Below are 27,783 nucleotides of genomic sequence, written 5' to 3' on the forward strand. Positions count from 1 at the left end.
AAATTTGCTCGTTTTGCTTACACTTAAAGTCAGTACACATGAGAAAATTTTAGTATTTACCATAAGCAAATCAACCAATCACAGGACGGCGTCCATTTTATATAGCTTCCGGCTAACTTCACAATATAAAAAAATTTAATTAAAATTAAACGAATGAGGTGGTCTATGCGTATATTATATATTTTCAGAGCTGGCAGTAAACTGGCAGCAATTTCGGAACACTACCGAGCACATTTCGGACCGCAGCCCTAGTGACTTTAACGGTGAGTGACGTGGCCCAAAACGATTGGCTGTGAGAGTTTTTGGCGCGACCCGAGGTGAGCTACCACGATTACCGGCGAGAGTCTTTTTCCGGCCGTCGTACAGTGAGCGCGAGGTCGTTACTTTGCACGTGGTGGCTATTGTGCATTTTTCCCGGTCTATGTTCTCGTCGCGAGTTTGTCCTGTAGCCATCGGTAAACTGGCCGAGCGTTCTTGGCCTTTATTCCGCGGTGCTATCGTGGAACTGGCAAATACACAATCTTTATCTCGGTACTCTTCGGGTCATTTATTGTACATTATTTAACCCGAAATCTCTATCATCAGGCATTCTCCTCCCGACTCGCCCATTACCTGACGGCGCGGTTTCTATCTCGGAAACCGCAGCCATCTTTCATCCCCTTACAATATGCTTATTATATGTATTAATCCAATAAAATTCGCTATAGTGCCATTAATGTTTATTAATTTATTTATTCATCGGTAATATCTCTATTGTAGACAATTTATGGATGAACCAGACAAAAAAAGACGAAGAATGAATACGGCGGATCGATCTGTCAACAGGGATGATGACAAACCTGAAACTAACGATGCCAAAATTGGAAGTGTTACTGTACCTGAATTCTCTATCAATTGTGGTGTCGATCATACAAAATACGGAACAAAGAATAAGCCAGGGAACTTCCACAAGGTAAGAATTAGTTAAATTTATTGACCAACATATGCTGAAGTAATTTTTTTTTCGCCTTTTTTGCATGTTTTCTGCTATGGCTGCATCTGTACTCGCTTGCGCTTTCGCACGTTCTGTTGGTATTGCGACCTTCTTCTCTTGACTGCCGGTATATATTTCATGCATATCTTGATTGTAATTAGCAAAATTAATGGGGCCTATCTGATTTTGTTTACAGATTCCGAAGGGATCAGATATAGCTGATCTCTCTACAATGGATTTTAAGATCGTCAAAACAAAACTTACATTTGTGGATAAGAGCAAGTATATAAAAAGTTTCTTTGAATGTGAAGCATCTGTGATTCGGATAACAGCCCCGAGCCGTTTCGGAAAATCCACATTTATGGATATGCTCGAGAACTTTTTGAAGATAACAGTAAATGAAGATGCAAAGCCAATTTCAAATCCAGAAGATGGTGATAATTACAAGCTGTTTATGAATTTGCAGCTAGGTTTCGAGCATCCAGAGTTCGTTAAGGAACATTGTGGTCAGTACCCCGTGATATTTATGAGTCTTAAAGATGTAGGAGGTAAAACAGAGGGAGACATTTTAGAATCGCTGAAGGAAGCTCTTTGTCTAGCATTCGAGCAGCATTCTTACCTTCTTGAAATAGCTGCTGATGGTTCTTGCAGTTTTAAAGATAAGAAAATACAAGATATCGAAATATTTTTGAACTATTATAACCATAATAGACTGAAAGAACTGTCCGAAACTAATGTACAATACGGATTGCGATTCTTGTCTCGAATCTTGTATTCTCACTTCAACAAAAAAGTTGTTATTCTCATAGACGAGACCGACGCGCCCATTATGAAAGCTATTATGGAGAACATGGATGATAAACTCCTGCGATACCTGATAAATTCTATTAGCCATCTGATGTCAACAAGCTTAAAGGATCAAAAAAATGTGGCGCGTGCATTACTTAATTCCTGTGTTCGTTTATCTGGAGTATTTTCCTGGGAATTACGCAATCATTGTAATGTTTTATTCTTGCAAGAAGATAATTTTTCTGGAGTATATGGATTTACAGTACAGGAAGTAGATAGTCTATTTGAGAAAAGTGAATTTCAAGCAGTGAAAGATTCTGATGGTGTCAAAGAGTGGTATGATGGATACCAAATATTAAATAGTGAAGAAACAAGAATTTACAGTAGCTGGTCTGTCATAAATTATTTGCAAAATAGTGTTAAAAAGAAGAGAAAAATGTTCGATAGCTATTGGGCCAGGTCAGGCTTTGTGGATATTTTAGGAAACTTGTTTGTGAAATCTGAGATACAAAAGCCAATCGAGAAACTTCTTGAAGATGAGAACATTGAAATAGCACTAGCTGAGCCAACAATTGATAATATTTTGAAACTGAAAAAGACAATCTCTGATTCACAGAATAAATTAGATACCTCGCAAGTGAATTTCTTCTTACAGCTTCTGTGGGATGATGGTTTGTTGAATGCAGTTGAAAAGAATGCAAACATTGTAAGTCTGAAGATACCAAATTGGGAGATAAAGAGCGTAATCGAAAGTAAATGTTACAGTGAATCGATGTTTAGTACAAAGTATAAACTCGAGCCTGAAAATATAGAAAAATACATACAATCACTGAGGAATTTGCTATTAATGGCAAATGATGAAGAGGAAACTGAAAAAAGTAAAGAAAAACCATTTCGTGAACTCGTTAATGCAGTTTCAGGCCTCTTTTCAGACAGTGCGACAATTCCATATAATGAGTCAGAGTTACATCACATTCTTTTTTATTTGGCATATAATAGTACAATTTTCAGTGCACAAGCTAACAGAGCGGTCTGTCAAAAGATCTCCAAGGAAAAGCGAGGAAGAAAACACGAATTTGACATGCTTGTAATTCTTAGAACAGTTGGAGCCATATTTGAATGGAAATATTGCAAGGCAAATGAAACAGAAAGATCACAAGATGCTCTTAAACAAATTATTGATAAACAGTATTTCAAGGTTTTTGACAAGGAGGAGTATAAACATGTTAAAACAAAAATTTATGTTGGTTTGTGTTTTAAGATAAAGTCAAATGTGACTATGCGATACTTAGTGAACACTACTGATGTAGATAAAGCAAAATTTCTGGAAAGTACTTCTACAGAGGCTACTAAAGCTGATACCGCTACTGTTGTCAAATGATATCGTGCATTGGCTTTGTTTGTGTTTAATAAGTAACAAATAAGTATTGTCGCATTCTTCTCTGACAGAGTCACGTGTAAACAAATAAGTTTTTATTTTTTTCTTGTAATTTCTTAGTTATATTTCATTACAGTTAGTTGATAAAATAAAGAGGTCTTTGTGTATTTTTATTAATAATAAAATATTTTGCTAAAAAATTGAAAATAAGGTCTCATAAGAAGTAATTACTGCGGCATTAAAATAAAATAAATCGTAAATAATATGTATGTATAATCGTTGTAATAATATATATTAGACAACCAATGAAATGTGCTGTACTGATGAGGTCAAATGAGGGTGCAGTTTACAGCTTTTCATTGAGTTGCCTAGCTTTCAAATAAATTTTTTTAAAGTTATATAATAATATATAAAAGTAAAAAAAAATAATGTTATCAAAGATGATGGTGCAGAGAATTATGAATTTAATATACATTTAATACACATTAAATTTAATATACATTAAAAGCCTCTCCTGTTAAATGCTACGTCCCGATCTACAACAGGTAATTTAAGCCCTAAGCCTTAAGAAATTGACCAATCACAGTCGAGTATTCTCTTCATACTTGACTGTGATTGGTCAATTTCTTATGTCTTACGCCTTAAAATCTCAAGCATCGTCTACAATGAGATTTTAAGGAGACTTAAGGCGTAAGATTTAAGAAATTGACCAATCACAGTCAAGTATTAAGAGAATACTCGACTGTGATTGGTCAATTTCTTAAATCTTACGCCTTAAGTCTCTTTAAAATCTCATTGTAGACGACGCATCATTGTAGACGCCGCTTAAGGGCCGCTTCGACCAAACTCCAATTAAGGGCCTGAGGGCTCGTTCCCACTGAGCGCGTCACGCGTCGCGTCACCAGCGTGAGCCAATCAAAACATCCCATTGTAATAACATGTTTTCCGTGTTATTACAATGGGATGTTTTGATTGGCTCACGCTGGTTGACGCGACGCGTGACGCGCTCAGTGGGAACGAGCCCTGAGCACAAAGATGTTGTAACTGTTTCTGACAAAGTCATATGCGTAAGTCGGAGACGTTCATGGACCTAAGAAGATATGGATGGAGTCTAAAGCGTTCATATGGGCGTGGGGGCTGTGAAATTTGCGGTAAGGGAGGTGTATAGCTCTGTCTCTTTCCAAAAGCAACCTTCGGGTGTTTCCGTCGCATATCCGATAATTCCCGAAAGGTTATATATCCCATATTAGCTAACTTTCGAATAAAAATACCATAGACTTATATAATAGACCAAGCCAACCGTGAGAGCAACCCACGCTGGCACAAAAGTGAGAGAGCAATAGCTGGAGTTGTGCTCTCTCTGTCTAAATGTGATAAGGTGGGGATAAAGGAGAGAATAAGATAGAATAAGATATAGTGCCTTCTCCGCCTTCTCCGTCTTCTCCCACTCTCTCTCAAATATGAGAGAGAGCAGACGACTCCATCACTATCTCTGTCCTTCTATGTCGGCGTGCGTGCGCCCATAAGATGGCGCGGTCTATTATATAAGTCTATGAAAAATACATGTATTTTTATTCGAAAGTTAGCTAATATGGGATATATAACCTTTCGGGCATTATCGGATATGCGACGGAAATACCCGAAGGTTGCTTTTGGAAAGAGACAGAGCTATACACCCCCCTTACCGCAAATTTCACACCGCCCCGGCTTTAGACTCCATCCATATCTTCTTAGGTCCATGGAGACGTTAGTCAACGCACAAGGATTTTACGTAAACGTAGGCCGTATCTTGTATTGCATGTTATGCGATACCTATGTTTACGTAAAATCCTTGTGCGTTGACTAAAGCGTCGTCTACAATGGCCGTAGCATAAGGTTGTAAGACCGTAGTCGTAAGAAATTGACCAATCCCAGTTGAAGTTCAGGAGAATAATCAACTGTGATTGGTCAATTTCTTACGACTACGGCCTTACAACCTTATGCTACGGTCATTGTAGACGACGCTTAACGTCTCCGACTTAAGGCTATAGCACACAAATTCCATAGCCGTAACATTAAGACATACCATAAGGATTTAGCCAATAGGAGCGTAGCATAACATGTCAGCCAATAGCAATGGATCCATAAGCTGAAATTATAACTTTAAGCATAAGAGTAAAATTCGACCAATCAGAAGTCATTTTTAGATAGACGAAAAGAAACAAATTTTAAAAGTTTTAAGATATAGTTTTTCTATATACAATTATGTGGTACAAAAAACGTGTGATATAACCTAATTGTTTGATTTGATCTATATGGTTCATATAATTAATATTTAGATAAGTGGCTAAAGTTTATTCAATAAACTTTATTAAAATAAGAATAAAATAAAATATAAAAATATAAAATCAAATTAATATTGCATAATTACATATTATAATATATATATAACATAATTATATATTTTAAGGTGTTATTCATCAAAATTTTCTGTAATATAAATGAAAAATATTTTTTTAACGTTAATGATTAATATAAACATAAAATTAACTTCGGTATTCTCTTAAAAATATATTCGAAAAATATTGATAAAGAAAATAATGAAAAAATTAACACTTTGTTTATTTTGTAGCAATAGACGATATATGGGAAGATCCTGATTTTCTCCTAAAATTTATACAATGGAGTGCGTTGGTCATTATATGGAAAAAAAGACAACGTAGGCGGAGGAGGTGGTGGGTAAGACCTATAAATGTAAATAGGTCTTATCAAGGAGACTTTGAAGCTTTATTTCAAGAGTTAAAAGACGATACCGTAATGTTTTTTCGATATACAAGGATGACAGTGGATACTTTTTATACATTACTGGAAATGATAGCTCCAAAACTCCAGAAATGCAATTGGAGAGCTCTTTCTCCTGAATTACGTTTGTCTTCGACTCTTAGATATTTGGCGACTGGAGATCAAATATTATCAGTAGCATTAGCATACCGTATCGGAGAATCTACAGCATATAATATCATTAAAGAAACAACTAAAGCTATCGTGGAAGTTTTGTTTCATCAATTTGTATCACCTCCTGTAGAAGCAGATTATAGAAGATTTAGTGCAGGATTTCTTGATGAATGGAACTTTCCAAACTGTGTAGGAGCTATTGATGGCAAACATTGTATAATTCAGGCGCCTGCACGATCTGGTAGTTTATTTTTTAATTATAAAAAAACGTTTAGTGTGGTATTGATGGCTGCATGCGATTATAAGTACAAATTTACTCTAATTGATATCGGAGCATACGGAAGTCAAAATGATGCTGGTGTATTTGCTGAATCCGAGTTTGGGAAATTATTAAAAGAAGAAAGATTGAATTTGCCAAAAGAAAGAGTAAAACTACCAGGAGATGATAAATCAACTAATTTTTTTTTTTATTGGAGATGATGCATTTCCTTTGTCAAAAAATTTAATGAAACCTTATTCAGGTACAAACTTAGATGAAAAGAAAAGAATTTTCAATTATAGATTATCTCGTGCACGACGAACGATTGAAAATGCTTTCGGAATCTTAGTATCGCGTTGGAGAGTTCTGCGTCGACCCATATGCATGCATCCCAAGACTGCCGATATAATAATTTTGAGTACAGTATGCCTCCACAATTTCTTGAAAAGTATGGATGACCAACAAACTCCAATGAATAGATTTTATTGTCCTCCAAACTACGTTGATGGTGAAAATAACAATGGAGAAATTATAAATGGTGCTTGGCGAGAAATTAATGATATGCCTCTTCGAGATATGGTACCAACCAATGCTCGTCGAGCAACAATGGAAGCATATGCACAACGAGAAACGTTAGCGAATTATTTCTTGACTCCAGCCGGAGAAGTACCATGGCAACATGATTATGTACAAAGAGGGCAAAATCGTGATTAAATTTGAATACAAGTACAATGCACAATCAAGGCTGCTTTCGCGACAAAATCAAAATGATCCAGATTAAAATGATCTTGCGCTGTGATTCATCATTTTAATTTGGATCATTTTGATTTTGTCTTCAAAGTAGCCCAAGAAATGACTTATTTAATAGACATTAATGTTATATGTATGTGTATATTTTTGTTAAATATTTCGTACAATGTTTGATGAAATACATATCAATAACTTGCATGTTAAATACAATATTTAATTAATAATTTTATACTTAGGCAAATTTAATGACTAGCATTATTTGTACGTACGTTCCATACTTAGGCAAATTTAATGACTACCATTATTTGTACGTTCCATATAACACATACTAGATAGATAGATAAAGAAAATAATCAACAACATATTATTAACACATACTAGATAGATAGATAGAGAAAATAATCAACAACATATTATTAAATCTTTGGTATATAGAAATTAAGAACAAATAAAAGAAAAAATGTTTTTTTCAATGACATTATTGCACAAATGCTATAAAAATTTTTCGCAATATTTAAAAAAAATATATATTAATTTTTTTGTATGAAATAAGAAAAATTTGACAAAAATTTGACTTACTATATTAAGTCTCCGTTGTCCATAATATATCAATTATTTGTTTTTTCTTTTTTTTGCGCAATTCTTGTGGCATGTTTTGTAATTCTGCTGCTATGAAATCTGCAAATTTATCATCAACATCTTTAATGTTTTCAATTCTTGATTTTGTAACCAGATGAGAAGAATTATTTATTTTATCAGATAGTTGAGTAGTCAATGATAACAGAGTTTCTTCTATTTTATTTGACTGTGAAATTCGCTGTTTTTTTATAGGCGTAAAACATTTGTCATGGTTTGCATTAGTTTCAGATAGTGTCTGTGTTTTAGATCCATGTGAAGATGTTATCGAAGACATGGATGGTCTTCTTTCTTCTAGTCTTTCTATTGTTGCAGGTATTTCAATGGATGTTGTTGTAGCTGTAGATGTACATGGTTGCTGAAGTGTTGACATAGACTTTCTAATACATGAATTTGTTGCACTAAACAATGAATGTTGTTGATTTCCATTTAAAGTCGAAGTTATAGAATCAGGAGGTGAAATCACTGCTGAAGCTGTTGAACTATTCTGCGAACTCTCAAAGCTCAGAATGTTTTGCGAACAACTCAGTATGTTTTCTTTATTGTTTGTTTCTTGTGATAGATTGCTGTATGTGCTGCAATGAAGAATGTTTAATTTTTAATAAGTCACTGTGATTGAGAATACACAAAAAGCAATGTTAAATGGACATACTTTCTTTTGGCTATATGTTTTTCTAAAAACTTCATACTGTCATATAGTGGCCATACTACTCGATTAGATATTCCACTTCCACTTCTTGTCTCATTTTGCCTTTGTTTTCTTTCCTTTGAATATTTTTCTCTTAAACGAGTCCATCGAACTTGACATTGGTTTACTAAAAAAATTATACAAATGTTAATTGAATCTTCCATTGAATAACTATTGCAATAAAAATATTCTGAATGTTAAAAAATTGATCAATCAAATTTAAACTACTCTTATTATAAACAAGTTTCGATTTCTCTCAAAAAATTAAAAATAAGATGAAAAATATTATTACTTTGATCAACATGAATAAAAAGAATATTTTAATGGTAAAAAATTCAGTAAAAATCAAATAAAATATTTACGTGATAAAAACATATTTACCTGATAATTGCATTATTTCTGAAATTTCAAGCCATGATTTTTCCTTGATTAATTGGTCTTTATAATCTTTTAAGGATTTGTCATAAAGATGAGGATAACCTTTTATCAAATCAATTAATAATACATCGTTTTCATAAATTATCGTGGTATCGAGTCCTTCATAATTTTTATTATTATCCCCTGAAATGGATTTATAGGACCTCATTGAAAAATTTTCTGAACAATAACTATTGTGGTCTCCCATATTTTAAATAATAAAACAGAGTTATATATATATAGGGTGCTTTCCAATTGTTTAACACATCTTAACACAAACATACACAGGAAGGCACAAAGTGTAGCGATGTGCACGACTCAATTGGAACAAAGTTAAGTGCGACTTTCGAGTGGAGGGTTAGGATTCTTCATAACCATGTCCATCTTGATATTTTTTAATCCATGGTGAGGGTGATGAAGTGAAAAACATGTTGCACACGTAAAATTTGTGTAATTAGTTTGTAAATAATTCGAAGCAAAGTTATTAACATACATAGATATATATATGCATAATATTATATAATATATAAATAATATATAAATAAAATATATAAATGCATAATATTATATTAATATATAAATATGAATGAAAATTTAATCAGTAATAATATACCTAATCTGCAAATATGCTAAAGAAACAACTTTATTTCATTTATTAAATATAATAAAAAAATTAATTGTACAAAAACTCATTAATTCGAATTACTTACTTTAATGATACTTTTAATATTTTTATTGTTCATTTTTGTATTTAATATACTTCAGTGGTTGTCTTTTAAATAAAAAGGATAAAAGCCGTGTTCCGAAATTGCTGCCAGTTTACTGCCAGCACTGAAAATATATAATATACGTAACGTGCACTATAGAATTTGCAGTACTGGCAGTAATTTCGGGACACGGCCAAAAGGAAAAGAAAATTGCCAACATAATCGCCGTCAGTCTGCAACCGCATATTTCATTTGTCCCTAGAAAACAGAAGGTTACACAAGTTGACTAGTAGCCCTCGAGCTGAGTACGGATGTGTAAAGTTGTGTCGGCAGTTACGGCAATTGGAACGCGACTTGTGTCGCCGTGTGCATAAAAGTGTCTAGGGATATCTCAATTGGAAAGCACCCATATATAACTCTGTTTTATATATATATATCTCTATCTCTCTCTCTCTCTCTCTCTCTCTCTCTCTCTCTCTCTCTATATATATATATATATATATATATATATATATATATATATATATATATATATATATATATACACATATCTATATATACATACACATATACATATATATATATATATATATATATATATATATATATATATATATATATACATACATATATATATATATACAAAACAGTATTTCTCTCTCCTTTGCATTGATCAGATAGAACATAGATGTGCCACAATCATTTGAGCCACCATTTCAATACATCTACAAATTCCGTGTACGTAAAAATTTCAACCGATTGAAATTTTTCTTATGCTTAAGTTTTTAGTAATTTTCTGTTTCCTTAGAATATAAAATCTAAAACGACTATCTGATTGGTTCTTGAGCTTATGTTATGTATTATGGCTATGTTTTATGGATATCCGTGTGCTATAGCCTTTACGCATACGGCTTTGTCGGAAACAGTTACGACATCTTTGTGCTCAGGCCCTTAATCGATTCGTATTAAGTTAGCCGGAAATTTTTCAGCCAACCAAAAATCTCCTTATGGAATCGTTTGTATTTCGTATGAAGATGTTTGAAGTGTGATTAAAAACGTTTGTGAGTAATTAGAATAATTATAAAAAATTAATCATTTTTACAGTATGTAGTTAGCCAACATAACTAAATATTAAAAATTCTCCTTATGAATCGTTTGTATTTCGTATGAAGAGTTTTGAAGTATAATTAAAAAGGTTTGTGAGTCATTCGTTTAATTTTAATTAAATTTTTTTATATTGTGAAGTTAGCCGGAAGCTATATAAAATGGACGCCGTCCTGTGATTGGTCGATTTGCTTATGGTAAATACTAAAATTTTCTCATGTGTACTGACTTTGGTCCATATTCTGAATCCTCTTTTATCGATAAATATGGACCTTTAAGTGTAAGCAAAACGAGCAAATTTATCTCTTTTGTAACTTTTAATCCATGACTAATTTATTATTAATTCCGCATAATCGCATAATATATCATGGATCGTGGATAAGCGTAGATAATTGGAATATGTTTTTCTACCAATAAATAAGTAAATCTTTTATAATTGTTTTATAATGTAGTCATCATTCAGAAAATGATCACAATTTGTGATTATGTATTTAATTGTTATTTTATATTCGCTTTCAAATAATAAACTATATAATAATAAAATTTATATAAAAAGATGGTAATATATGTAATCCAATTAATTATAATTGACAAAATAATTTCTTGTGAAAAAATAAAAGTAAAAAATATAGAAGAATTTTTTTTATAGCTTGTATAAAAAATCAGTTTTACGCTAAGTATATTATAATTTTCTGGACTGTAGTAATATTTAATATATAATTTTTGCTATATAAATATATATTTCTGATATAAAATCTATTTCTACAGATAGTAAGATCGGCTGAGTTATGTCACAGAATATCGGAAGGCTTACATCAAAATGCGAGAGAGAGGAGATGGCATATATCAATATGAATCCATTGCTGATGTTGTAAGAGCAAAAATAGATATCTCTGTAGATTTTATTATTTTTGCATCTGAAAACTTGAAAATTGCCCATGCCTTATCGGAAGTAAATCTTCTTTTGTATTTTCAAATATATATAAGCGCACATTTTTAGCATATTCTTTTATCATTTTTTTTGTTAATTATTATTGATTATTATTGATTACTTTGTTAATTATTGTCAATTAAGAAGAAATATATATTTATATAGCAAAAATTATATATTAAATATTACTACAGTCCAGAAAATTATAATATACTTAGCATAAAACTGATTTTTTATACAAGCTATAAAAAAAATTCTTCTATATTTTTTACTTTTATTTTTTCACAAGAAATTATTTTGTCAATTATAATTAATTGGATTACATATATTACCATCTTTTTATATAAATTTTATTATTATATAGTTTATTATTTGAAAGCGAATATAAAATAACAATTAAATACATAGGTCCATATTCTGAATCCTCTTTTATCGATAAAAGTGCCTCTAAAAGTGGCTTACAGCCAATCAGAAGGCTTATAAGCCACTTTTAAAGGCACTTTTATCAATAAAAGAGGATTCAGAATATGAACCATAATCACAAATTGTGATCATTTTCTGAATGATGACTACATTATAAAACAATTATAAAAGATTTACTTATTTATTGGTAGAAAAACATATTTCAATTATCTACGCTTATCCACGATCCATGATATATTATGCGATTATGCGGAATTAATAATAAATTAGTCATGGATTAAAAGTTACAAAAGAGATAAATTTGCTCGTTTTGCTTACACTTAAAGTCAGTACACATGAGAAAATTTTAGTATTTACCATAAGCAAATCGACCAATCACAGGACGGCGTCCATTTTATATAGCTTCCGGCTAACTTCACAATATAAAAAAATTTAATTAAAATTAAACGAATGACTCACAAACCTTTTTAATTATACTTCAAAACTCTTCATACGAAATACAAACGATTCATAAGGAGAATTTTTAATATTTAGTTATGTTGGCTAACTACATACTGTAAAAATGATTAATTTTTTATAATTATTCTAATTACTCACAAACGTTTTTAATCACACTTCAAACATCTTCATACGAAATACAAACGATTCCATAAGGAGATTTTTGGTTGGCTGAAAAATTTCCGGCTAACTTAATACGAATCGCGCAGTCTCCGCGGTCCGTCGCTTCGCGTCGAGTCATGTGCTGTTTGTATTCGCGTTTCTTTGAAAGTAATTTTTGGTATCGATAAATCAATAGTGAGTGAATAAACAGTAAACTCGTTATCGTGTAATCTGTATTGTGTCAATCGAGTGTGAGATTAATAATCGAAAAAATTTCGATGTGTCGCGCATCTCTAGCAATCATAACCGTGCAGCAGATAACAACAATACATAGCATGAAGATTCGCTACGCTGCTACAAGGTGAGTGAGCAAGTGAGTAGCAGGTAAGTGAGTGAGTGAGTGACCGAGAGAGTGTGAGTGAGAGACTGAATGAGAGAGTGTATGAGTGTTGCGTAAAAGAGAGAAAGAGAGCGAGAAAAAAAGTGCGTGCGTGTGTATGAATGTCTGTCCCTCCTACCCTCCCACTCTCTCTCTTTCTCTCTCTCTCTTACGCACACACTCCGCCATACACACATCGCGTGTAGCAATCAGCTGATTGCAACGTCGGACGGCCGGCGATCCGGAACAACTTTTCATTATTAAAATAACGTTATTTTAAGGAACACGTATTTCTGACGTAATTCTAAGACATTTTCTTCTTTACCAAAATTTGATTTAAAGCATAATTTTATGTTATAAGATAAAATAGTTAGCGACTCATGCGGTGATAATCACCCGTCGGGCGGTCAGCTGCGCCCGCGCTCGCGGCACGCCGCGCCGCTCCTGCCTGCCTTCTGTACCCGACGCGTGATTTACTAACTATTTTTGCTCATAATTCAAAAACTACGCTTCAAATCAAATTTTGGTAAAGGAAAAATTGTCTTAGAATGGTGTCAGGAATACGTCATTTTAAAGACATAACGTTTTTCAGGATCGCCCTGTATATACAGGGTGGACCATTTTAACCTTTAATGGAGAATAACTCGAAAACCAAGCCCGGGAGAGAAAAATGTTTCAGACAAAAGTTGTTTGGTTTCGAGGGGGCCATAAGATGGTATCATTGGTTTGACTTTGAAGAGTTATTTGAAGGTCACATGAAGGTCACCTTCAATTTCTTAAATGGAACCTACTATTTGTCATTGCATATTCTTGTAGCTTATCTCGAGAGCTTTCCAAAACACTATAATTAAGTACCTTTTCGTTAAGTACTTTTTGAGTTATGAGGCTTGAAATAATTTCTTAATTTTACATAAACCGTAAAATATCTTGTAAAATATTCATTTTTCGATTATCTTACCTTAATACTTTTATGTACAAAATAATGAGAGGAATCAATTGGTGTAAAGAAAACACATAGTTGTTTTTAAGAAAAAATATGGAATTTGCAATTAACAATTCAACCTTTAAATAACTCTTCAAGGTCAAACCAATGATACCATCTTATGGCCCCCTCGAAACCAAACAACTTTTGTCTGAAACATTTTTCTCTCCCGGGCTTGGTTTTCGAGTTATTCTCCATTAAAGGTTAAAATGGTCCACCCTGTATATATACCCAGTAAGCAAAATGTTAGCAGGTTGGCAGCAGATTGGCAGCAAATTCGATCAGAATCCCACACCAGAACCGTAGCCATCTGTGTCCGCATTAAGCTTTTGTTTTGGCGACAGAGTCTGTAAAACATAACCTGTCATCAAACTGTCGGCAGAAACCGAGCAGGATCTGCGCGATGCAATTTTTGTTAGATTGCCAGCAGAAACCGAGCAGAATCTGCGCATGCAACCTGATGGCAAATTGACAGCAGAAACTGCACAAGATTTGCGCTTACTTTTATTAATATTATATAAATGCAACAAAATTGATTATTACAAGTGCTAAATAAGAATATTATCGGCAAGTTAATTACAATTTTTTTCTAAAATGACATATATGTCATGTGTTATATCGTAATATATATTAATATAATATATGTTATATTGTAGTTATCTCATATAGCGAAGTACTAATTTAATTTAATTAAATTAATAATAAAGTAAATGATAAAAGTAAATGTAACTTGTAAAACTGGAGATGTAATTTATTTAGAATTAAATTCTTGCTTTATGCTTCAAATAGGCAGTACATGAATAATTTTCCATTTATCATCTTGATTCCAATCTGTTTAATATTCTGAATCTCATCTGCTTGTATCAGATATCAGAAATTAAAGTGATAGAAATTAAAATGATAATTACTATATTTTTAGTCTTTTATTTATATTCGCGACTTTATATATATTTCTGACAGAAATTAGATTACGAGAAAGTACAGCTCACGTAGCGGTAAGTGAAGGAACTATCGAATCATGCAAACTCTGTTCCGTTTCTGCCGTCAATCTGCTATCAGAGATTGTGTGTGCAGATTCTGCTCGATTTTTGTTATCAATTTGCTATCAAATTGCGCAACACAGATCCTGTTAAATTTCTGCTATCAATTTGCCGTCAGTTACATCTGCAGGCTTTACTCGATTTCTGCCGATAATTTGACATCAAATTTCATTGCGCAGATCCTGCTCGGTTTCTGCAACCAATCTGATATCAAATTGTGTTGCGCAGATCTTGCTCGATTTCTGCCACCAATCTGCTATGATAATTTTAAACAAATCCTGTTCAGTTTCTGCTATCAAATTATGTCAGCAGGTTTTGTAACATTTCTGCTGACATTCTGTTATCATTATTTGATATAACAAATTTTTTATACAATCTGCAATCTTACTGTCGACAAAAATTTGTAGCAGAAATTGACAAAATCTATTTGAACAGACTTTGCTGACTGGGTGTATATATATATATATAGAGGTATATGTATATATACCTCTTCCTCTTTCGATCTTCTTCTCTTTTCTTTCGAATATATATATTTATCTTCTTCTTTCTTCTTACTTCTCCTTTTACAAATTTTTTTTGCATCCTTCTATTTCTTTTTCCCTCTCTCCCTCTCTTCTTCTTTCTTCTTTTTTTTAAAAATAATTTTTCGTCTTGAACTATCTAAATAAAAAGTAAAAATGTGTGTAAACACTATATTTTTCATCAAATGTCGAGGCTGTAATATATAAACAATAAAATATCTCATAAAATATTCACTGTTCTATGATCTTACCTGAATAATTTTAGGCACAAAATAATGAAAGGAATTTATTGGTGTAAAAAAATATATAGTGTTATCTTTAGGAAAAGATATGTAACTGTTAATTGCAAATTACATATTTTCTTTTTAAATAACTATGTATTTTTTTACACAAATAGATTTCATTCATTATTTTTTACTTAAAAGTATTGAGATAAGATCATCGAACAATGAATACTTTATAATTTAACTTTACTTAAATCCAGAAGATTGTAAGATTGATTACTTGCAATAAACAATAATGAATAAGCATAATAAACATGTTATTACTTAAAAAGTCAGATAAAGTTTAAAATAAATAAATTTTGATACTGTTGATAAAAATTATTTATTTTTTTATTTTTAGATTATAATAAAATAAAATGACTTGATTCTATACAGTATTCTGTAAATTGTAAATATGCAAATATACAGGTATAAATTTGCTCAATTTCATTCACGTTTTTGGAACAAATTGTTTAGTGCATGTAATGCACATAGCTCCTTTACCTACAATTTGCAATCTTATTTCAACTAATCCATTTATAAAGCAAATGTATATGTATACAAATCAATTTTTTTTTAAATATTTATTTCACTAATTCTATTAATGTTCTAATGTCAAAACTGTGTCATAGCTATGTTAACAGTAATTTATAAATAAAGAATATACAATTATATTATAAAATCTTAATTGTCATTTAAACATTTCTAAAGCACATGTATATACAAATCAATTTTTAAAAAAATATTTATTTCATTAATTCTATTAATGTTCTAATGTCAAAACTGTCCTATAACTATATTCTAATGTAAAAATTATATTAATGTCAAAAAATATTTTTTTTGTATTAATTTTTTATGCATAAATGTATAACAACTATCTACAAATAAAGAATATATAATAATATTATCAAATTTTACTTGTCACTTATTTTGTGCCTAAAAGTATTGAGGTAAAATCGAACATTGAATATTTTATGACATATTTTATAGTTCATATACATATATAAATTTGAGAAATTATTTCAAACTTCCTAACTCAAAGTATTTAATAAAAAATAACTTAATTAGTGTTTTGAAAAGCTCTCGAAGTAAGCTACAAGAATATATAATGAAAAATAGGGGATTTCTTTCAAAAAAACAAAGTTGAATTCCATATGATCATGGCACATTCACACATGGTCAAACCATGTATATTTACTAAAATTACTTTTAATCAAAATTCTTTAAAAAATTATTTTTATTATTATTGAACATTATTATTGTGATTAATAAAATAAATTTTCTAACTTATGAAATGCAGGAGAAAATAATATACCAAAATGTGTACTTTCAAAAGCTAATTATTATACCTATTTTAATAATAGAATTAATGTTTTATATCTATTTTATCCATTTTTTTTTACTGTATATGTGTGTGTGTCACACATCATTCATTAAATAAATGTATATATAAAGTATACCATGATTTGGATTATTGCAACTTCAAATAAAAAGGGGATCTTTGTGAATATTATTATCTTCACATACCAGTTTTCATACCTTTGCTGGAGTTCTGGACGGAAGCGGCTCTGTGAACTCCATAAAATCATAATGTTCATTAGCGCATAATATTAATGCTTCTGAGGTATTTTTTTTATGTAACACTATTACATAAATTTTTTTCCTATGACGTAAATCACTGAGATCAGCAGCAAAATTAATATCACCAGATATTAAAATTATGGCTGCTGGGCTACCATGAATATTGGCAAACCTTCTGATGGATTGTTTAAGTTTCTCGTCCGCAGCATTCTTACATGTGGCAGCTACATGTATTAAATTAACCTAATAAATGTGTAAGAGAGATAAATAAATTGGATAATATAAAAAATTTATTTCACCAATGACAAAATCATATTGCGCAGCTATTTTACCTGAGCATCATTCAGTTCTTATATAATTTGGTTATTTTCTTTTTGAACGTTGCAAACTACAATAAATTCTGCTTCCCTATAGCCATTAAAAAATTTATCTCTTATTAATTGTGTAACTGCTATGGCGAATTTGCCTTTAGGAACCTATAATATTGTAAAATATCACATTAATGATAGATTTTTTTTAGATTATGTTAATGATAGATTTTTTTAGATAAAAGATTACATTAATGATAGATTTTTTTTGGATAAAAGAAGCAAACTAACTTGACAGTTCTCAATGTCCCAAAATACACCGATAGGTGGAAGATGAATTGGCAGAGTTGAAAATTGTGAAAATATTCTGAGTAGAGACATACAAGAGATGCAACTGAAGAGCAGCCATAATAACATTAATATTGTTACGTCCCTGGTTCGGGTCGCGGTCGAGTCCGTCGTGGAAAGAGAAGAAGTCCGTTGTCAAGAGGTTGTTGACAGCGGCGGCTGTCATTTGAGTCTGGAGCCAGCTGTCAGGCTGTGTGGACGCGTTTCTCTTACGAGTCGATCCCGCGTCCCGCGAGCGGCCGATCTCTTTACCGCGCGACTTCGATATCTATCGAAGTCCCCGCCCCGGGCGTAACATTTTGGGGGCTCGTCCGGGATCGACGGGATACTGAAGGATCAACCGGAACGTGATTTTGCCAACTTTGTGAGGACTCTGAATTAAGAATGTCGACGACAAACATCGGGCAACAGGATCCAGCCACGGGCGTCTCTACACGAAAGAGGATACGAGCCGCGACTCCCAGCCCGTCGGCAGAGACGATCACTCTTCAGGCGGCGATGCGAGAGATCCGGGAGCTGCGAGAGGAACGCTTGCAGATGCGAGCCGAATTTGAGGCGCAGCTCCGGGAGCGAGACAGCGAGCTCCGACGTCTGGAGGGGAGATTACGACAGGATCAACAGCTAAGTCCTTCTTATAATAGTCCGCGATTAGAAAATTCGAATCTCGGCTTGGGCCTAAAATTAAAAACCGATAATTATGACGGGAGTGTCCCCTTGCGTGAGTTTCTCACTCAATTCGTTTTGATAGCGCGGGCAAATAACTGGAGCGATTCTCAGAAAACCGTGGCCTTGGCTGCTTGTTTGAGGGGAAAGGCACGTTCGATTTTGGATGGGATTTTTGAAATAGAGAATCTAAAATTCGAAGAGCTGAAATCGAAGTTAGAGTTGCGTTTCGGGGAGGGGCATTTGGCCCAGACTTACTATACCCAGTTTACTAATAGAAAACAAAAGAGTTCGGAAGATTTGGCTGCTTTGGGTGCAGATCTGGAGAGGCTTTCGCATCTTGCTTACCCTGAGTGTTCTCACGAAGTGAGGGATAAGATCGCTTGTGCCCAGTTTATAGCTGCGCTATCGAACGGTTTCCTGAGAAGAACTCTTCAGTTAGAAAATATCACTTCTCTAAAAATCGCGGTGGAAAGAGCGATGGCTGTAAAAGTCATCCAAGAAAGTAGTTTCTCGAAAAGTAAATTTAATCAAAAAGACGAAAATAAATCTCAGGAATGTTGGAAGTGTGGTGACTCAGGCCATTTTCGGGCGGAGTGTCCCTCTAAAAAAGAGGAGTAGAAGAATGAATTTTGCCGTGGAAAATAAAATTATTAATAAAAGAAGTGTTTTAAAACTTTGTTGAAACTGTGTTAATGAAAATTTATTTGCAGCCAGTGTGTGTAAAAAGGGGCGGGCCCGGATGTATCTTGAATAGGGGATTAATTCTTTCATTAGAATGCCTGGATGGCAATATTCGTAATTTCCAGTGCTTGTTTTAATAATGGTTGCTTTGATTCTTATTGTCTTCTGAATGAGTTCTAATTGGTAGACTAATCCTCGAAGTGTTGTGGGAGGGACTCCCGGATTTATTTTGATTAGGGAATGGTTCTACATCCGAGGCCCGAAAAGAAAGTTTTGGATAAAAGAGTTTGGTGCTTTTTACTCGTTATTTTTGTTGTTTAAGGAAAAGAAATTTTGGAAACAATTCCGAATTTGACAAGAAAGATTAAGGAAGGAAGGAGAGGAAGTCAGAAAGGAAAATAAAAGGAATTATTTGAACATTAGAGGACGAAGACTGCCTCGCCCGCGGTTTTTGAGCCGTGGTTTTCCCGCGGGACGGAGGGCAAATGCCGAGGCAGAGGCTTGAGAAGTTCTCTTTGGAGAACGAAGGGTCCACGGAAGGTCATCCCCCTCTTGCCTGAAGATTTTTCTCTAAGGAGAAAATCAGTGAAGTCGTTGGAATCTGCGAAGTCGTTTGATCCCAAGAAGACGTGTGGTTCGGTAACCTGCAACAGCAGTTCAGGGAGAACATGGAGACACGTCGGGAGCTGAAATACGACGAGATTACTTTAAAGACTTACCACAACGTGATTGTCGGAACGACAATCTTTCGAGAGGGGAGCAAGTGTTACGTCCCTGGTTCGGGTCGCGGTCGAGTCCGTCGTGGAAAGAGAAGAAGTCCGTTGTCAAGAGGTTGTTGACAGCGGCGGCTGTCATTTGAGTCTGGAGCCAGCTGTCAGGCTGTGTGGACGCGTTTCTCTTACGAGTCGATCCGTGTTATTAATATTGTGTATTTACGTTCTGAGTTACCGTTTGTGTTGTAATTGTGCAGTGCATTAAAGTTCATTAGTTTCCTTAAGTGCTTGTTTATTTAGCGCGTCCCGCGAGCGGCCGATCTCTTTACCGCGCGACTTCGATATCTATCGAAGTCCCCGCCCCGGGCGTAACAATATCATAGTTGCCAAGTCCTAATAATGACTTGTGAGAATTAATCCATATATCAAGTTAAACTCTAATAAATTTGATATAATTCCTGTTTGCTAAAGCCGTTCTTTAAACAAATTATTTTAAAGATGCCATTTCATACATCACTCTATCGCTCGATTTTAGCGACATAATGACGTCACGTAGTCGCTAGAGACGGAATTCTGTAGTTGGATTTTTCCAACTACAAGCGACATTCACGAGCGATAATTTTGAAATTTTAAGACTCAAATGGATAATCAAAGAGTAAGTATATAATTTTGTAATATAATTACAAACATAATTTGTAATTATATTACAAAATTATATACTTACTCTTTGTACCAATTATAATATTAAATATATATAATAATAATATTTTATAATGTAATTTTATACATAATAAAAATGTAAATATATATCTGCTGATATATAAGATTATGTTAAAAATCTTTTGTGTAATGGCAAGAGAACATTAAAATAAACGAAATATTTTTATTTATAGAATGTCATATGAAACTATTTGTAATGAGGATGAAGTACCGACGCATACATGTCTAGAAGGCTATTCCAATTTTATTACGGATGAAAATTTGTGTTTTTATCCTGTATTAGGTAGAATGTTTGTATTTATAAATTTTATATTAGGTAATTACAAAAATAATCTGTTTTATAATGTTTTTAGATGATGGAGTAACACAAACACTTTTTTTTGTATCGTTTATTTTTTTCTTCTAAATAATAAAAAACTGCAGCTACTGCTAATCTTTTCTTTATATTATTCTGCTTTATATTATTTTCATTTATAATTTTTGTGCACTCAATCATCCAATCATAATATTTTCTTGCTTGTAACATTTTGTTTATATTTATTTTATACTGTGCGTGTCTCAACGGAACTTTTCTTTCAAAATCGCTGCTGAAGCCCTTTTCATGCTCAATAGCTAGGGGTGACCTCCTCTTCGACACGTAACTATTCGACACCGCTCGATTGGACACGCATTATTGGACACGTTTTATTGGACACCGCTCGATTGGACACCGCACGATTCGATACCGCACGATTTGACACTGCACGATTGGACACGCACATTGCACGATTGGATACGGCAGCATTGGACACTGCACGATTGGACACGTACATTGCACGATTGGACACAGCAGCATTGGCCACCGCACGATTGGACACAGCATGATTCGACACCGCACGATTCGACACCGCACGGTTGGACACCGCATGATTGGACACGCACGATTCGACACCGCACGATTCGACACGCACGATTCGACACCGCACGATTCGACACCGCACAAAGAGCATGGAGTAGACACACACACACACACACACGGGGGGGGGTGCAAGGGGGGCCTTCGGCCCCCCTCCCGCACCCACCCCGTCACCATCGCTTCGCGTGAAAAGTTGCAAAGTGGAATCTCGCTTCGCGTGGAAAGTTGCACCCTATCGTAGGCACCCCTAACGGCGGGGTGCATACATGTCCAAATGTGCGGTGTCGAATCGTGAGGTGTCGAATCGTGCGGTGTCAAATCGTGCGGTGTCGAATCGTGCGTGTCGAATCGTGCGGTGTCGAATCGTGCGTGTCCAACCATGCGGTGTCCAACCGTCCGGTGTCGAATCGTGCTGTGTCCAATCGTGCGGTGTCCAATGCTGCCGTGTCCAATCGTGCAATGTACGTGTCCAATCGTGCAATGTCCAATGTTGCCGTGTACAATCGTGCAATGTGCGTGTCCAATCGTGCAGTGTCGAATCGTGCGGTGTCCAATCGAACGGTGTCCAATAAAACGTGTCCAATAATGCGTGTCCAATCGAGCAGTGTCGAATCGTTACGTGTCCAATCGGGATACGCCCCGTTTTTTGTGTACTCCGAGTATTTCCCAAAAGCGATAATCTCGTAGGTACGATGTCATTGCAAGCATAGCCCTTTGACTCGGCGCCTCTCCGTCACGTAAAGATAGCCAACCCATTTTCTCAAAATAATCAAGCGAAAGGCTTATCGACATATCGTCGAAATTATATAGCAGAAGCTGCTTTGCACGTGAAACTATAAATTCGTATTCACACTTCTAGCGGTGAGAAGTCTGAGAGGGGCCACTATGAAGACTAGAAATCAGGAGACCGAACTAGGCTTGATGGAGTGAAGCTGAAATCCGTACATCTATTAGTACCAAATGCGGCCGGAAATATAATCTAATAACGTTTTCGACTCTTCGGGTTCAATCGCACCGAGGTAGTTTACTAGACGTTATCGACCAATCGCAGTCATTCTTCTGAAGAATATATGGTTACATTTTCAAAAGAATGGCTGTGATTGGTCAAAAACGTCTAGTAAACTACCCCGGAGCGATTGAACCCAACAAGTCGAAAACGCTATAACTCTTGATGCAGTCGTAAACCAAGGTCCAAGACACGCATGTCTATGCAACATCTTTTAGACGTGTAAGGACATTGTACGTATTGCCTATAATGAGATGACTATTATTTCTCTAAAGAGCTGCTACTTACAAAGCACATTTTACAGTCTTCTTTGAAGTCATATTTTGAAGTTATTATAAACCACCTACTTCGAGACTCACGTATTTTTACCTTAAGGTAGCGAGCGCTACAAGTGGGCAAATTTCGAAATGATAACGTGTAACTTTTTCGGCGCAGTTTGTTGGCTCTAATCAGTCCTAGTTCGGTCTCCTGGTTCTAGTCTTCATAGAGGCCACGCTGCCGTTTTTGATGGAACGCTTTTACTATGTCGTTCATTAGCGGCGCGTGCATCCATTTTTGATTGAAAATGATAAATCTTACTTTTTTGCGAATATTAAAAGAACTATTAATTTTAAAAGGGGAACAATTGTAGATTAGGACGTAGCAATTAAGGAGCAATCGTTTGAGCTATAGTTTATTAAAAAATATGAACTTCCAGCGCTAACTTATTTCCGATATGTATGTATAATGATTGTATACATTATGGATATTTTCATCTACTTTTCCAACTACCAGTAATACAAGGCGCTTGCTGACGAATAATATTCTTAATATTAACTTACAGAAAACAAGATTAAAGATAAATTTTCCTTTTATATTTGTCTATTTTTGGTACGAAAAAGTTATATATTTCCTACATAAACATAGAATTATGTTGACTCTATTTCTGAACGTAGGGATAAACATAGGAAATTATTCCAAGTCTTTTTTTCTTTTCCGCCTTCTCTTTTCTGTATATTTCATATTCTTCATCGTCTGTCGGCAATTCGTATTGGCAGAGTGGACACGAATTATCCTGAAAATACACACAGTTTTAAATATAAAATAATATATGCACAACAAACTTATATTTATATACACTAAATTTGTTTAATTTTTATTTAATTTTTTTATTTACATAATTTTAATATAATTGAAAATTGTTTTTTGAATATTAACTATTCATATATTAAAAAACTGATCATACCTTTTCTAACCAGGATAAAATACACGCTTGATGAAACACGTGATAGCAGGGCATCGATTTCGCTTTATCGTTCGCCTCGAATTCTTTCAAGCAAACTAGACACTGTTCATTCTCCCTGGGTTCAATGTATGGTTCCGGCAAAGTTTCCACTGCATTTTTTGACGCTGGCAGTGGACGTTTTTTGTGTACTCCGAGTATTTCCCAAAAGCGATAATGTCGTAGGTACGATGTCATTGCAAGCAGAGCCCTTTGACTCGGCGCCTCTCCGTCACGTAAAGATAGCCAACCCATTTTCTCAAAATAATCAAGCGAAAGGCTTATCGACATATCGTCGAAATTATATAGCAGAAGCTGCTTTGCACGTGAAACTATAAATTCGTATTCACACTTCTATCGGTGAGAAGTCTGAGAGGGGCCACTATGAAGACTAGAAATCAGGAGACCGAACTAGGCTTGATGGAGTGAAGTTGAAATCCGCATAGACTTATACTAATAGACTGCGCAACCCAACGGACGCGCTGTCGTCGGGACCAGAGAGAGAGAGCATGAGCGGTCGGGGCTCTGTCCTTGTCTAACGGTGCGAGTGGTGGGGATGACGATATCTCCTCCGAGTGAGGGAAGCATAGACTTATACTTAGTATAAAGCCCCTTGCACAATGCTAGGCAACAGGCAATAGAAATAAGGAATAAAAATTATTTACCAATAAATACGCGGAACAGAAAATATTCGCCAATAGGAGCAGAGAATAAATACCATTTCTGTTCTTATTGCCTGTTGCCTAGCATTGTGCAAGGGGCTTTAGTCTATGTCGGAGGAGATATCGTCATCCCCACCACTCGCACCGTTAGACAAGGACTGAGCCCCGACCGCTCATGCTCTCTCTCTCTGGTCCTGACGACAGCGCGGCCGTTGTGTTGCGCAGTCTATTAGTATAAGTCTATGGAAATCCGTACATCTATTAGTACCAAATGCGGCCGGAAATATAATCTAATAACGTTTTCGACTCTTCGGTTTCAATCGCTCCGAGGTAGTTTACTAGACGTTATCGACCAATCGCAGTCATTCTTCTGAAGAATATATGGGTACATTTTCAAAAGAATGGCTGTGATTGGTCAAAAACGTCTAGTAAACTACCCCGGAGCGATTGAACCCAACAAGTCGAAATCGCTATAACTCTTGATGCAGTCGTAAACCAAGGTCCAAGACTCGCATGTCTATGCAACATCTTTTAGACGTGTAAGGACATTGTACGTATTGCCTATAATGAGATGACTATTATTTCTCTAAAGAGCTGCTACTTACAAAGCACATTTTACAGTCTTCTTTGAAGTCATATTTTGAAGTTATTATAAACCACCTACTTCGAGACTCACGTATTTTTACCTTAAGGTAGCCAGCGCTACAAGTGGGCAAATTTCGAAATGATAACGTGTATCTTTTTCGGCGCAGTATGATGGCTCTAATCAGTCCTAGTTCGGTCTCCTGGGGGCCTATTACGGTTTTTGAAACGAAGTGAAAATAACAAAAGTGAGGAAATTTACTAGAGTATCTACAATTTCACTTGTCGAAATCTAGTAAATCTGTTCACTTTTGTAATTTTCACCTCGCTTCAAGAACCGTAATAGGCACCCTGGTTCTAGTCTTCATAGAGGCCACGCTGCCGTTTTTGATGGAACGCTTTTACTATGTCGTTCATTAGCGGCGCGTGCATCCATTTTTGATTGAAAATGATAAATCTTACTTTTTTGCGAATATTAAAAGAACTATTAATTTTAAAAGGGGAACAATTGTAGATTAGGACGTAGCAATTAAGGAGCAATCGTTTGAGCTATAGTTTATTAAAAAATATGAACTTCCAGCGCTAACTTATTTCCGATATGTATGTATAATGATTGTATACATTATGGATATTTTCATCTACTTTTCCAACTACCAGTAATACAAGGCGCTTGCTGACGAATAATATTCTTAATATTAACTTACAGAATACAAGATTAAAGATAAATTTTCCTTTTATATTTGTCTATTTTTGGTACGAAAAAGTTATATATTTCCTACATAAACATAGAATTATGTTGACTCTATTTCTGAACGTAGGGATAAACATAGGAAATTATTCCAAGTCTTTTTTTCTTTTCCGCCTTCTCTTTTCTGTATATTTCATATTCTTCATCGTTTGTCGGCAATTCGTATTGGCAGAGTGGACACGAATTATCCTGAAAATACACACAGTTTTAAATATAAAATAATATATGCACAACAAACTTATATTTATATACACTAAATTTGTTTAATTTTTATTTAATTTTTTTATTTACATAATTTTAATATAATTGAAAATTGTTTTTTGAATATTAACTATTCATATATTAAAAAACTGATCATACCTTTTCTAACCAGGATAAAATACACGCTTGATGAAACACGTGATAGCAGGGCATCGATTTCGCTTTATCGTTCGCCTCGAATTCTTTCAAGCAAACTAGACACTGTTCATTCTCCCTGGGTTCAATGTATGGTTCCGGCAAAGTTTCCACTGCATTTTTTGACGCTGGCAGTGGACGTTTTTTGTGTACTCCGAGTATTTCCCAAAAGCGATAATGTCGTAGGTACGATGTCATTGCAAGCAGAGCCCTTTGACTCGGCGCCTCTCCGTCACGTAAAGATAGCCAACCCATTTTTTCAAAATAATCAAACGAAAGGCTTATCGACATATCGTCGAAATTATATAGCAGAAGCTGCTTTACACGTGAAACTATAAATTCGTATTCACACTTCTATCGGTGAGAAGTCTGAGAGGGGCCACTATGAAGACTAGAAATCAGGAGACCGAACTAGGCTTGATGGAGTGAAGCTGAAATCCGTACATCTATTAGTACCAAATGCGGCCGGAAATATAATCTAATAACGTTTTCGACTCTTCGGGTTCAATCGCTCCGAGGTAGTTTACTAGACGTTATCGACCAATCGCAGTCATTCTTCTGAAGAATATATGGGTACATTTTCAAAAGAATGGCTGTGATTGGTCAAAAACGTCTAGTAAACTACCCCGGAGTGATTGAACCCAATAAGTCGAAATCGCTATAACTTTTGATGCAGTCGTAAACCAAGGTCCAAGACTCGCATGTCTATGCAACATCTTTTAGACGTGTAAGGACATTGTACGTATTGCCTATAATGAGATGACTATTATTTCTCTAAAGAGCTGCTACTTAAGCCGACGGCACACGGTACGATTTTTCGTACTGGATTTGATAAGATTTAGTAAAATACTAAAAATGCACCAATCAGAATGCAGCATTTCTAATATTTTACTCAATCTTATCAAATCCAGTACGAAAAATTGTACCGTGTGCCGTAGGTTTTACAAAGCACATTTTACAGTCTTCTTTGAAGTCATATTTTGAAGTTATTATAAACCACCTACTTCGAGACTCACGTATTTTTACCTTAAGGTAGCCAGCGCTACAAGTGGGCAAATTTCGAAATGATAACGTGTATCTTTTTCGGCGCAGTATGATGGCTCTAATCAGTCCTAGTTCGGTCTCCTGGTTCTAGTCTTCATAGAGGCCACGCTGCCGTTTTTGATGTAACGCTTTTACTATGTCGTTCATTAGCGGCGCGTGCATCCATTTTTGATTGAAAATGATAAATCTTACTTTTTTGCGAATATTAAAAGAACTATTAATTTTAAAAGGGGAACAATTGTAGATTATGACGTAGCAATTAAGGAGCAATCGTTTGAGATATAGTTTATTAAAAAATATGAACTTCCAGCGCTAACTTATTTCCGCTGTATGTATAATGATTGTATACATTATGGATATTTTCATCTACTTTTCCAACTACCAGTAATACAAGGCGC

At 34.5% G+C, this 27,783-nt stretch overlaps 5 protein-coding genes across 13 annotated transcripts in view; 2 read left to right on the forward strand and 3 right to left on the reverse strand.

The window, feature by feature from the left end:
* The first annotated feature begins 340 nt into the window (after positions 1 to 340).
* On the forward strand, positions 341 to 3,293 carry LOC145970028 (uncharacterized). 3 transcript variants are annotated; one of them, XM_083096413.1, is made up of 3 exons: positions 341 to 531; positions 760 to 952; positions 1,170 to 3,293. In XM_083096413.1, exons 1-3 carry the CDS (start codon positions 422 to 424, stop codon positions 3,141 to 3,143), a joined length of 2,277 nt encoding a protein of 758 aa, XP_082952539.1. In that variant the 5' UTR covers positions 341 to 421; the 3' UTR covers positions 3,144 to 3,293. The 3 variants fall into 3 exon arrangements, with proteins under 3 accessions (XP_082952539.1, XP_082952540.1, XP_082952541.1); XM_083096414.1 differs by having other exon boundaries at positions 1,179 to 3,293; XM_083096415.1 differs by lacking the exon at positions 341 to 531 and having other exon boundaries at positions 1,135 to 3,293.
* A 3,915-nt stretch (positions 3,294 to 7,208) lies between these two features.
* Positions 7,209 to 9,707, reverse strand: LOC145970034 (uncharacterized). Of its 5 annotated transcripts, XM_083096426.1 has the most exons (5): positions 9,535 to 9,707; positions 9,109 to 9,208; positions 8,789 to 8,968; positions 8,372 to 8,534; positions 7,209 to 8,294 (listed from the first exon to the last, which is right to left on the reverse strand). In XM_083096426.1, the coding sequence occupies exons 3-5, from the start codon at positions 8,799 to 8,801 to the stop codon at positions 7,667 to 7,669; spliced, it is 804 nt and encodes a 267-aa protein (XP_082952552.1). In that variant the 5' UTR covers positions 8,802 to 8,968; positions 9,109 to 9,208; positions 9,535 to 9,707; the 3' UTR covers positions 7,209 to 7,666. The 5 variants fall into 5 exon arrangements, with proteins under 5 accessions (XP_082952552.1, XP_082952554.1, XP_082952553.1 ...); XM_083096428.1 differs by lacking the exon at positions 9,109 to 9,208; XM_083096427.1 differs by lacking the exon at positions 9,535 to 9,707 and having other exon boundaries at positions 9,109 to 9,343.
* A 2,938-nt stretch (positions 9,708 to 12,645) lies between these two features.
* Dsk (Drosulfakinin) overlaps positions 12,646 to 27,783 on the forward strand; it is a 44,681-nt gene continuing 29,543 nt past the window's right edge. Inside the window, exon 1 of one of the 3 annotated variants that reach the window (XM_083096459.1) lies at positions 12,646 to 12,962. The gene's annotated coding sequence lies outside the window, so the exon portion shown is untranslated. The remainder of the gene's footprint in view (positions 12,963 to 27,783) is intronic. The other 2 variants (XM_083096458.1, XM_083096457.1) reach the window with 2 other exon arrangements.
* Positions 23,532 to 24,402, reverse strand: LOC145970225 (E3 ubiquitin-protein ligase RNF181-like). Its single transcript, XM_083096793.1, has 2 exons — positions 23,918 to 24,402; positions 23,532 to 23,746 (listed from the first exon to the last, which is right to left on the reverse strand). The coding sequence occupies exons 1-2, from the start codon at positions 24,242 to 24,244 to the stop codon at positions 23,612 to 23,614; spliced, it is 462 nt and encodes a 153-aa protein (XP_082952919.1). The 5' UTR covers positions 24,245 to 24,402; the 3' UTR covers positions 23,532 to 23,611.
* Positions 25,726 to 26,815, reverse strand: LOC145970244 (E3 ubiquitin-protein ligase RNF181-like). The gene is made up of 2 exons (XM_083096818.1): positions 26,306 to 26,815; positions 25,726 to 26,134 (listed from the first exon to the last, which is right to left on the reverse strand). The coding sequence occupies exons 1-2, from the start codon at positions 26,630 to 26,632 to the stop codon at positions 26,000 to 26,002; spliced, it is 462 nt and encodes a 153-aa protein (XP_082952944.1). The 5' UTR covers positions 26,633 to 26,815; the 3' UTR covers positions 25,726 to 25,999.

The sequence above is a fragment of the Camponotus vicinus genome, unplaced genomic scaffold (genome assembly GCF_025532165.1).
Source record: "Camponotus vicinus isolate PSW18456_S1 unplaced genomic scaffold, iyCamVici1.0 SCAF_4, whole genome shotgun sequence".
Classification (NCBI taxonomy): Eukaryota; Metazoa; Arthropoda; class Insecta; order Hymenoptera; family Formicidae; genus Camponotus; species Camponotus vicinus.

Bases quoted from the DNA above. Each gene is read 5' to 3' on its own strand.
- LOC145970028 (XM_083096413.1), top strand. From the start codon at position 422: ATGTTCTCGTCGCGAGTTTGTCCTGTAGCCATCGGTAAACTGGCCGAG. The intron at 532-759 runs GTACTCTTCGGG...TCTCTATTGTAG, and splicing joins AATACACAATCTTTATCTCG to ACAATTTATGGATGAACCAG. The intron at 953-1,169 runs GTAAGAATTAGT...TTTTGTTTACAG, and splicing joins AGCCAGGGAACTTCCACAAG to ATTCCGAAGGGATCAGATAT.
- LOC145970244 (XM_083096818.1), bottom strand. From the start codon at position 26,632: ATGTCGATAAGCCTTTCGTTTGATTATTTTGAAAAAATGGGTTGGCTA. The intron at 26,135-26,305 runs GTATGATCAGTT...GTGTATTTTCAG, and splicing joins TTTTATCCTGGTTAGAAAAG to GATAATTCGTGTCCACTCTG.
- LOC145970034 (XM_083096424.1), bottom strand. From the start codon at position 9,032: ATGGGAGACCACAATAGTTATTGTTCAGAAAATTTTTCAATGAGGTCC. The intron at 8,535-8,788 runs GTAAATATGTTT...TAATTTTTTTAG, and splicing joins AGAAATAATGCAATTATCAG to TAAACCAATGTCAAGTTCGA. The intron at 8,295-8,371 runs GTATGTCCATTT...TCTTCATTGCAG, and splicing joins AAACATATAGCCAAAAGAAA to CACATACAGCAATCTATCAC.
- LOC145970225 (XM_083096793.1), bottom strand. From the start codon at position 24,244: ATGTCGATAAGCCTTTCGCTTGATTATTTTGAGAAAATGGGTTGGCTA. The intron at 23,747-23,917 runs GTATGATCAGTT...GTGTATTTTCAG, and splicing joins TTTTATCCTGGTTAGAAAAG to GATAATTCGTGTCCACTCTG.